Raw genomic sequence first — 11,632 nt, forward strand, 5'->3', positions numbered from 1 at the left:
GGAGCATGCCGGTTACCGTATGGACCTTCGCGTAGCGCAGCCCCGAAAGCCCGCCCCTGAGAGAGAGAAGCCTTCCGCCCCGCGCGGCCGGAGGGGAGGGGATCCAGGCAGCTCCCTGGTAACCATGGTAACAGCCTAGTCCCTCCAGCGCGGGGAGGCATTGACCCCACAGCACGTGTCCTGGGTGCAGGGGGCGCGGGCCCCACAAGCCAGCCGGCGAGGGGGCGGTTCAGGGGGCTCCCTCTAGCCCATCTCTCCTCCCAGCGCCGGAGCCCGTCAGGCGGCGCGGTGCAGGGCAGCGCCATAGCGCGGGGGGCGCGTGTCCCAGTGCCAGCCGCCTCAGCGCCCCCCGTGCAAACTGTGACGCAGTGGGGGCAGGGGGTGACAGGGCGGCGCTTCACAGGCTGCTTTACCTGAGCTGATGCTTCCAGCCAATGAGAACCCCGGTTTCTTCAGACCTCTTTCAGCTCAAAAACCATGAGAAGTCCTGCGGCACCTTGTAGCCTAACAGCTAGATTGGAGCGTAACCTTCGGTGGGCGGAGACCCTTCGTCAGGTGCATGCAAGCTCCAGGCACTCCCGGAGTACCCTATTCTCCCCACCCCTCTGCTCTGCAGGCTAGAGGCCGCCTGGGAGATAAGGGAAAGAAGAACAAAAACCACCTGCAGTGTTCTGATTTGAATCTTCACAGTTCCCAAACTTTTGGGGGTGATCACCCAGAGGTAACTGATTTGCTTTCCAGCCTGTCGCATCGATTAACCACTCAGAGGGAACAGGGGAGAGCACACGAGTGACATCAGTGGGCAAATACAAAGACGCTTGAAAGGGCAGCAAATAGCATTGTGAGACAAAATAGAGGAAGGGCTAAACAAATTTGAAAAACGGCATCAAATCAGTAAAAAGAGATTCAGCAATTTCACGTGGAAAGGAATTATCAGCTACACAGGTTTACAGTGGGAAAATAAGGGCTCATCAGTAGAATTATAAGCGGGGATCTCAGAGTGATTTTAGATGATAAAATGGATAGGAATCAATGCGAGGGGAGCTATTGGTGCACTGATAAATGGGTCAATGGGCTGCCCAGTTACAGAGCTGAATTAGGAATTGTAACACCAGTATCTGGATGAGAGGAACGAATGCTGCAGTATGAGGGCACTTAAATTGCTGGAGCTGTCACCTCTTAGATAACAAAGATTCAGAACAGGCTGGTCATGAAAGATCTGTGGCAAATTTTGAAAAAATTTTTGCTAGTTACAATGTCCTGGCCATTTTCTCACCCAGAACATTGCCTCTTTCAGATCCTATATTCAGTACATGTTCAAAAAATCATAAACTTGGACACCAAAATCATAAGATTAAAACCAAACCATTTTGGTTTCTTTTTAATTGCCATCTGCTTTTGGGGCCTTTAAGGTGCTCTCAGGTCTGTCTTTCAAGCCTTTCTCCACTACCATAAGGGCCAGAAACAGACTTAAAAAATGAATTTTCACCTCATCACTTGTCTCTAACAGCTGGAGCTGCTCAGATATCATGAGACTTGCAACAAAATCATAGGAGTTGTGACGATGGTCATTCTTTGAGCTAAAAATATTATGTACTATAGCTAGAAATGAAGGCTGCTGTGCTGTGCTCAGTTTCAGTGGTTAGATGCATGGTGGCTCCCTGCACAATTTGTGTAAGAAAATGGACTCGTCTATTATGTACATTGTGGTAAAAGTCTTTCAGCTGTTCTGCTGGTTGAGGATCATAAGCAAACAGACTGGTGCTTTGCCTTGTGCCCTAGATTCCTCTTCTCCAACTTTGGTCTTTAGTGCAGCAAGTGCAAGAGGGTACGAAAGATAGTGACAGCTCCTTGCCATGATCTCTGCAGTTAGAAAGGCATTTAGTCATCAGGGTCTGTGAAGGGAAAAGCAGGTACAGCAACCTCACTGGTTCTCTTCTGCAGTTTAATAGTCTTCCCTTTCTGCTGCAGGGCAAGTGAAGGGGAAGAATGAGCCTGGGTTTATGGTTCAGAGTCCCTGCTCTTAGAAATGTGGTTCCTGCTGCAAATCTTCAGGGATTCACAGGTAAACAGCATATCCAGGGGATTGAAAATAATCAGAGGATGAGGGACAGGTGGATTTGGGAAGACTTTCCATGAGAGGGAGGGGAACGGTAGGGTGAGTTGGCTGGCAAAGTTCGGAGTTGACGGGAGGGAGAGTGGATTGGGCAGCAGTTTTTCAGAGGGGTTGGGGAGAGCAATATCCAGGAAATGAGCTTGTGGAATGTGGGGAAGAGCTTACTTGCAGTTTGAAAGTAGGGCTGGGGGAGGTCAGTGATATTCTGTATACAGCAGAGTGAATGTTTAGTGCCCTGCAAATCTGCAGATACTCGCTTTATATCTGCAGGTATCTGCCAATATAAATGCCGATATCCATGGCTCTTTTTTGCAGATAGACATACAAATTTTGTATCTAGAAATTTACAGATTTCCACTTTATATGCCTGGATATCTGCATCTGCAGATGTCAGTGCAGATATCTGTGGCTCATTTTTGTGGATGCAAATGTGGATGTGGATACATATTTTGTATCTCTGTTGGGCTTATATATATTAAATGTGGAGCCACACCTGTCTGGTTTTAGGCTTTTTACCTGAGACTCAGGATTTTTAGGAGATAGGGGTCAGGCACTGAGTTGCTAAGTCTGCATAGCATGCCAAACTGCTAGTTTCTTTTGTACTAAATGTGGTTTTAGGAGACTGAATTTGGAAGTGCTATTGTTTGGATGAGATGTAAGAGTGATGGAAAAACATGGTGGGGGAGGTAATTTCTGTTACTGGACCAACTTCTGTTGGTGAGAAAGACAAGTTTATGAGCCACATTGAGCTCTTCTTCAGGTCTTTCTCACCAACAGAAGTTCATATCACTTCACCCACCATGTATCTCTAATATCCTGGAACTAACATGGCTACAGCATGTATGAGGGATGTCACTGCTAATGTCATAATTCCTGGTAAATGCATGGAGTTGGCTTTTCTTTCCACGGCTCTGGATAGTTTCCTTTTAATCAGTCACCTCTGGCCTTGTGTTTTATAAGGGACCACTGTCAGCCGGTCCAGGTTATCATTTGTTTCAGCCTGGAGGAATTCCTGGATATGCAGTCAGAGAGATCATCCCAAGAGACCTGTTGGCTCCATTGGGGGAGGATATCTTCCCTTAGCTTCCTTGGAATCTGGCATCATCCCTTCCTCCAGGGAGCCACTGCAGTTCCGTGGACCGAGGTACAGCTGTGTTCTCATTTCCTGCTGTTCCCTGTTATTCCCAGTCCTGATAATTCTCCCCAAACCAGGGCTCTGTTGTTTTATGGACTGTCAGACTCACTCTATCAGAAACACACATCTCAAGAATGGAGATAATCAGGCTGTTATCATTCACCAGATACTGTACAAAATGCTGAGAGCTTGGAGCTGAGAACAGAGAGACCATGAAAATACACAGGCTCTGTGTGCAGTATCCCTGTGATCTCTGTGAGCAGTAATCCCTGGAAGCTGTGTGCTAGTGCGGCCACTCAGGAGAAATTCAGATGCTACTCAGCTGATCAGCAGAGCACCCACAGCTAGGTTTTGTGTTTCTGCTGGTGGTGCACATTCGCACATGCGTTGGTGCGCATAAAAATATTCTGCACATGGATGAACAAAATCCACATATGGATAGAAAAAGTAGAGGGAACATTGTCTGTGAGCCATGCAGGGGCAGTATCTGCTGCATCAAACAGCAAAGAGGCTTGTGAAAAGAAACACTGGTCACTGCTAATTATGAGACGTCTGGTCTTGTGCTGCAAAAACCCATGCTCATGTGGAGAATCATTACCATGAATCACCAAGAACTTTGGGGCTCTGCTCTCATGTCTGGGTTTTGCCTCAATCAGTGTCAGTGCCCTGGATGAGCAAACATTGCTTAGGTTGTTTGGGGCAGTATTCTTCCATGGTGAATTGTGGATTCTCATTTGCTCATCTGCACATAAGGCTGAGCTGTGATTTGATTAGGAGTCTGCCATCCGCACAAGGACTCTGCTAAAGGGGAATCCCGGATGGGATTTGGAGCGGGGCTGAGTTTTCTTCAATTCTTGAACTGTCCAGTTGCATCAGAACAGCATGGAAACAAGATTCTAAATGCTTTTTGATGGCTGTCCAGGATGCAAAAAGGGGCTTCTCTGTGCATTAGCCAAGGGGAATTGAATACTAATTTGGAGATTCAAAGCTTCGTTAGCTCCAGTGCCTTGTCTGTAATCCACCCACCCACACACATAGTGGTGCTGTGATACTTACTGTTTTATTTAGATTGAAAACATCTCTGGGGTAGAAACTGGCCTTTTGTTCTGTGTTGTTACAGTACCAAGTGCAACAGGCTCCTAATCCAGGACTGCGGTTCCTGGATGTACTACAATAAAACAATAAATAACTGACCATTGAGTGCTTTGATATCCTCGGGTGAAAGGGGCTATAAGTGCAAAGGAATACATTGTGCTCCTGGGGGCTTTGTACTAATTGCTGATATGTTTTCTCCCCTTTATTACTAGACAGAAGTACACAAATGTACAATTAAAAGATCAGCTCCTGGCTTTCTAAGAAACACTTGGGATGTTTATCTGAGCTGCTTGAGTCTTTTTGTTATCTGCTGTGTTTCCTTTCTGCTTCTAGAAGGATCCAAGGGGCCAGACCTGTCTCCTTATCCACGGCTGCCACAGGTATCTTTGGGCTGGGCAGAGGAGGAGACGGCAGTGGGAACCAGAAGCTCACTCTGCAGGACGTGGCAGAATTAATTCAGAGGAAGGAGTGTCACCGGATAGTTGTGATGGCTGGAGCTGGGATCAGTACTCCCAGTGGCATCCCAGATTTTAGGTAAGACCTCGCCCCTCTCACAGAGGTGTATTGGAGCTATGCCGGAGCTGCACTTGGTGATATTCCAAATCTAATAACACCAGGGGTCTGCCACTCACCAGTCCTCTCTCTCTAGCTTGTATTAGGGTATTGATCCCAGCTGCAGCAGCACTCCTTCCAATCAGTGCTAGTTTGTGGCATGCCAGCAGCACCCCAGAAGCCAGTCTAGGCTGCGCGTAAGCTAGAGTTGGAACAGGGGCCATATTCTGCCAGCCCAGGATCACTGGAGCACCATGCGCTTGCTGTGGTCCTTCTCATTGCCAGGAGATTCTGAAGATGCCTCTTACATCGTGGGTCTGGAATTTGGTTTTGTAGACCCAGTTGTGCCAGTTTGACATCACCTGAGGGGTTTCTCTGAACGTGCAAAGGAAATCCTCAGCTGTCCAGCTAAGGCTCTTTTGATCTGCCTCAGATGCAGAATGTAACCAGAAAGAGGGCCCAAGAATCTGGTCCTTCTCTCTCTTAGAGGTGTCATGTGTCATGCTAGGGGTCAGTGTCTTTAGAAGCATCTGTGCCGAGTTTATTTTCCCGTGGTATTCTGACTGATAAAGCTCCCTTTGTGTCCTCTGCAGGTCCCCTGGGAGTGGCCTGTACAGTAACCTTCAACAGTACAACATTCCCTATCCGGAAGCCATCTTTGAAATTGCCTATTTCTTCCACAATCCTAAGCCCTTTTTCACTTTGGCCAAGGAGCTGTATCCTGGCAATTACAGGCCAAACTATGCCCATTACTTCTTGCGACTCCTGCACAACAAGGGGCTCCTTCTGCGTCTGTACACCCAGAACATTGACGGGCTGGAAAGAGGTGAGTGTCCCTTTCCTGACTCTGATTGATGAAGTACAGCAAAAACACCAGGTGGGGTGGAATATGAGATTGTGACTGTTGATACGTCAGATGAATTTGAGGCCAGTAGGTTCAATTTCCCTGTACTGAGTTACTCTTCTCTCCGTCTTGTGTTCAAGTTGCTGGGATCCCTCCTGACAAGTTGGTGGAAGCTCATGGCACCTTCGCCACTGCCACATGTACTGTCTGTCGGCGATCCTACCCAGGGGAGGACTTCAGGGTGAGTGGTAATTGCAGGAGACAACAGAAGTACATTCAAAGGGCAGCTGCAAGTCAATGACCTTGTCCTCATGGCCAAGAGAAGACAAGGACAAATCCATGTGTGCTTGTGGGATGCCTAGAAGATATGGTGGTGGTGGTGTGCTGCCTGGAAAGCACCTGGCTGCTGATGGGTTTTCTTGTTTCAGGGAGATGTGATGGCAGATAAGATCCCCCACTGCCCAGTCTGCACTGGACTCATCAAACCTGACATTGTGTTCTTTGGAGAGGAGCTCCCACACCGTTTTTTTCTGCACGTGACAGATTTCCCCCTGGCAGATGTACTGTTTATCATTGGAACCTCCCTTGAGGTCGGTGACACAGCTCATGAGAGGGGTACAGGGACAACGCACGGTGGGACTTGGGGAAGTAGTTCAGAATTGAACCAGATGTTGGAGGAATGTTGGGGACAGTGCAAAATCGAATAAAATGTGGGGGCAGCGTAAAACTGAACAGGCCATTGGGTGAAATTGTGAGGGTCTGATTCAGGGGCAGGAAAATGAAGAGGAATTTGAGCATGTTGGGTGAGAAGCGGAGAGCTCAGACTCTGTGTGTGGGTACTTGGGAATGGAAGGAAGATAGATAAGATCCATGGAGCTCAGTATAAGTGTGTGTGGATGGACGTCTGGGGTGCAGAGATTTGTTTTGTGGCCACTTGAGGAGGTAACATTAATAACCGGGGTGGACTGTGCTGGAGAGATGCCCCTGCCAATTCAGTGATGGGTCATCAGGGGATACAGTAGATAATTCCTTTTGTTAGGGATATTCCTGTTGGCCAGTTTGTCCAGGCTATGAGATGCAGTATTACTAAAAATAGGGTTTGTGTAATATGGAAGAATAAGACTGCAAGGTTTGGGGCCCTTGGTGTGGTAGAGCCTTCTGAGACCTTGCATTTTGAGTCCCTGAGGGTCAGTTTGTGGGGTGCATTGAATTCATTTTGTGAGCGGTGTGGACTCCCCTGCTGATCTCTTCTGGGATGAAGCTGTTTCTCTTTTTTCCTTCGTGGGCACTGGGTGATTGTTTTAGGTGCAGCCCTTTGCCAGTCTGGCCGATGCAGTCCGCAGCTCTATTCCTCGTGTGCTCATCAATCGAGACTTGGTGGGACCATTTGCGTATCAGCCACAGAACAACGATGTGGCCTTGCTGGAAGACGTGGTCAGTGGGGTTGAGAAGTTTGTGGAGCTGATGGGCTGGAAGGAAGAGATGCAGGAGCTAATTTGGAGAGAAACAGAAAAGGTACAAAAGGCTCATAGAAGCCTCCCTCTCTGAACTTCATCATTCTGTGTCAAAAAATGTCCCAGTGCTAACAGTTAATAGGAATTCTGGAGACCAGAAAGTCATAGAGAAGCCATCTTCATGTCACCAGTCTGTACCTCCAGGGAAGGAGGGAGAACAAATTCCAAACACAGGGAGTGTATATCATGAGATAAGGAGTTAGCTAGGGTTGTTAAATACACTTTCAGTCAGCTCCAGACTTGTTCCTACCAACCAAAGAGAAAGCTGAGACAGTGGGGTATCAACCCCCATAAAGATGCAATCGTTTGACCCCTTGGTCTGTTCTGTTTATTTACTGATGTGTATTCAGATCGACTTCTCAACCTTAAAGAAGTGAAGAGGGCGATGCCAACTTGTCTAAGTCAGAGATCAGTTTACATTGACAAGACATGTGCAGCTAGGAAGTGTACAAAAAACCCAGAAAGGTTTAGGATTAGATGCATTTAAAAGACAAATCAACACAGGCCAGATCCAAAGGCTAGATTTCAATATACTTTTGATCAGATCTCGAGTCCAGGATAACATGTACTCTCGGTGGAGACTACAAAAGTTCCACAGAGAGAGTCCGAAGGACTGGAAAGTTACCAGGATTACTCTCCATGCCAAGAGAAATACATCTTACCTGTGCCAAACTAATCTGGGCACATTATAAATACAAAGAAGTGGTGGCCTTTTTCCTCTTCTTAGTTTTCAGAGCAGAGGGTCTCATAGTATTAAACTTCATTAATTTTAGAGTATTCACTGTGGGTGAGATCCTCAGCTGGTATGAACCAACATTGCTTTCTTGGTTTCAGTGGGGATTCAGTAGAGCTAAAGTTGCTTTGTGCCAGCTGAGGATTTGGCTCTGGGATTGTACTGATTCCTTCTGAAGTGCTACAATTAAATCTAGAATTGCCAGAATAATGTTTTATCTTTGCATTTGATGGGTTTGCTCTCTTATTTGCTGATTTATCAAATCAGTTCATTTGCAATGGCTCTCTCAGTCATTCATATGAAATAGTGAGGTTCTGCAGTCCTCCCTATTCCTAGCAGGAGGAAAGCATTCACCAAGTCCAGTAGTGAGGAAATGCTAAGTGCCAAATCCTGCAAACCTGTACTCCTCAGAGAAGTCCCATTGACACAGGTTGTCCTTTGAGATCTTTAGAAGAGGTATCATGAAAGAGCAAGTTATTATTTGACACTAACATAAAACAGGGATCATTAGTAGTAATATTTTATTTTAGTCACACTGGTAGAATAAATGGATAAAGTGCTATTGATGTCAACATAGCTTTGCACATTTGCACCAGCAGAGCATTTGTCCTGTATTTTTAAGCATAGTGCTGTCAGAGAGCACGATGTAGTATGGAGAACCCAGACCCCATTTAATATTGCTATTTCATTTTTCACTATCCTGTTATGGGTTGTCTACAGAAAGGACAATTAGTCATTTGTCAGGCTTTTTCGTTGTTGTTAGAGGGTAACATGAGCACGCACAGCCATTCCTATTAGGGTGCAGTGTTGCTGTAACTCAGTGAAGCAAATCCAGTTCATTGTGGCATGCATCCTCTTCACCCTAGACTTTTGGCCTAAGTGTTACCAGCTGAGCAGATAGGTGCTGGCACACATGAGCCATAAATGTTCTTTCTATTTTTAGCTGGATGCAAAAAACAAATAGGACAGCTGCCCTCCAGCTTCTGGGAAATGATAGCAACCTTGAAAAGAGGTAGGTGTCATCCCAGCAAGCTGTGGAAAAGAGACAGAAGAGAGCTGGGGAAGATGCTTTCCAGCTTTGCAGATGGACTGGAACTAAGAACTTTGGGCTCTCTGAGAAACCTTTTTGTTGTGTCTGAGTGCCCTGCCCCAATATAAAAAAGACTCTTAGCAAGTGAAAACTGAATGTCAGGCTGTGGCCTGGCTATTGCAGGAGACTTTCCAAATCTGACACCTCAGCATGACATATGTGCCAAATGAACGCTGTGATCTCCACCTTTCCTGTCTTCCGTATCACACGTTTAGGGGAGACTTTGCCTCTCCTTTTTTGTCCCATAGATCCTTGAACCTCTTTATAAACTATCATCCAACTTTGTAAGGCTCACTCATTTCCCTCTCACCAGGCATTCTGGACTCACACCAGAAATTCAGGATCAAATTTTCTTAAGAGTCTTGTGAGTCTGGGTGTCTTAAGTTTTAGGTGCCAATCCTGAAGTACCCTGGAGCAGCTTGACTGTCAGACGTCTCAGAATGTCCTGAACATCTTGCCCGTTGTATTTGTAGTACTTCACGTTGGCCAGCCAAAGTCACTAGTCCACTTTTGAAAATGGTAGTTCATCTCTCTCATTCTAATGCTACTGGGATAAGTATTGAGGTCCAGCAGACAGGTTCAAGGAAATTGTCCATCCTCCTGATCTAGCTCTTCGAAAGAACAGGGTTTGGATGCAAACAGGTTTTTCTTTTTAATTTATTTGTTGCAAATGTGTAGTGTTTGTTATGTGGATGAAATCACTGCTAATTGAGAAGTGGAAGACATCAATCAGTCTAGAGATGATGCCTGGAAACCGCACTCCTGTTGAGCAAATAAATCTGTGGGCCAGTTTCAGCTGCTGTTTGAATGAACATGGTTTGATATCTGCACAGCAATAACAACAATACTAATAAGTGTTAATATTTTTTGCTGGTGTTGTCTACACATGGTATTTCAATGTCTCGTTTTACACATTTCTAGCTGTCAGGGCTTTGATTACACCTCCCCAGTTCTGTTCATCTGCCCTTTGTTATTCCTCATTTCTCTTATTTACTTATTCATCCTTGAAATTCTGGCTTAGATCCTTGCACAGATTTATAGCTCCCCAAATGCTCCACTTAGATGGAGCAGGACCGTCTGTTCACTGATGTTCCTAAAGAGAATATGTTGGCCAGGACAGTGGGACTATTTCCTGCTCTTTTCAAAAGGTGCCAGGGGGTATTTAATTTGCACATCACAAACAGTTAAATGGGAAATGTTTAATGTCTTCCTTTCCCTCACACTAATGCCATCCTTGCAGCTGAGCCTAATTCCAGTGTAGGATTTGAAATCACACTCTTTTGGCCTACAGATAAAAAAGCAGCCATAATTAGCTTGTCTATTACAATGATTTTTCTGAATGTGATCGTTGGCCAATATCAGGACTGAAAAAAAAACCAACGAAGAGGAGATGCAAAACATCTTGCATCCTTGTGTTTATGGTTAACATTTTGAAATGCACAAAAGGAATTTGAATGTTAAGGGTTCCAGAGCTTCTGCAACTCTGCATCTTCGTACGTTGGTATTGCCTTATATTGTGTTACCCCAATATGTATGTGCAATGTGGCTAATTTATGGTTCCTGGATGAAACCAAGCTTTGTATTATCTGTCTTCTGTGCATTTAGAAAGTTCAGGCCAAATCCTCTGCTGGCTTAACTCAAGAGAGCTCCATTAACTTCAGTGGACGTATGTTGATTTACACGAGCTGAGGATCTGGCCTTGTCGTTCCTACCATTGCAGTAACAGAGCTTTTTGCCCTTGCACTTCTTTTTAATGAGGACTGTGATGGAACTTACATTTAGATGAACAGACTTGTTTATCTGAATGTGTGATTCAAATGTATTTGTTCCTTCATGGCTGTGGGATCAGCCACTCAAATAAATGTCATTTGAATTTATAGCCTAAATAAAGGCAGACTTGTTTATTTCACTTTGCACCACTTAACATACCTGGAGCTCTGCCTATTTGCACACAGTTAATATTTTACTACAAAGCAGCAAATGTTGCTTCTCAGCCATATTTCATTATACACATCAAGGGTACTTGTCCTGACTTGAGCCTCAGTTCTGCAAACCCTTATGCACAGGATTTACATATGTAAGCAGCCCTATTAGTCAGTGGGACCACGCTTGTGTTAAAGGGTAAGCACACATGTGTGGCTTTTGTAGCATCAGTGCTTAGGTCCACTGCAAGCTTGTGTTTTAAACATGGCCTATTTCTGAGGAATTTGAAGACAAAGAAATGGCCAAGAGGTGAGTTAAATACACCATGCTTTGCTTTAACTTCTTGATTGGGCGAGGTGTCTGCCACTTTTAGAAAAGATCAGAGGTGTGCACTGGAAATCATGAATGGAAAGTTTACTTTTTTTTTTTTTGGCCAATCATTAGGTGAAGAACTAAACGTGCATTTTAAAGAAGCAATCCTCCAGCTTTTGTCCCTTGCAAAGACAGCCACATTCATGTAAGCCAATTGCTAAAAATATTTAGAATTTTTTTCTTCCCTTAAAAATTCACAGGTGGTGGCATTTTTAGGAACAATTCCAGATTCTCCAGTCCCCTCAACCACCCTCCACA

The 11,632-nt window shown here is 45.3% G+C and overlaps 1 protein-coding gene across 9 annotated transcripts; it reads left to right on the forward strand.

Annotated features, from left to right (window-relative positions):
- The first annotated feature begins 21 nt into the window (after positions 1-21).
- Positions 22-10,969, forward strand: SIRT3 (sirtuin 3). Of its 9 annotated transcripts, none has more exons than XM_074997979.1 (10): positions 22-127; positions 457-721; positions 1,972-2,065; positions 3,116-3,260; positions 4,680-4,880; positions 5,492-5,724; positions 5,883-5,983; positions 6,171-6,332; positions 7,048-7,257; positions 8,933-10,969. In XM_074997979.1, exons 3-10 carry the CDS (start codon positions 1,990-1,992, stop codon positions 8,951-8,953), a joined length of 1,149 nt encoding a protein of 382 aa, XP_074854080.1. In that variant the 5' UTR covers positions 22-127; positions 457-721; positions 1,972-1,989; the 3' UTR covers positions 8,954-10,969. The 9 variants fall into 9 exon arrangements, with proteins under 9 accessions (XP_074854080.1, XP_074854074.1, XP_074854082.1 ...); XM_074997973.1 differs by having other exon boundaries at positions 23-127; positions 3,077-3,260; XM_074997975.1 differs by having other exon boundaries at positions 79-118; positions 3,077-3,260.
- Positions 10,970-11,632: the final 663 nt, after the last annotated feature.

The sequence above is a fragment of the Carettochelys insculpta genome, chromosome 6 (genome assembly GCF_033958435.1).
Source record: "Carettochelys insculpta isolate YL-2023 chromosome 6, ASM3395843v1, whole genome shotgun sequence".
In the NCBI taxonomy this organism is placed as follows: Eukaryota; Metazoa; Chordata; order Testudines; family Carettochelyidae; genus Carettochelys; species Carettochelys insculpta.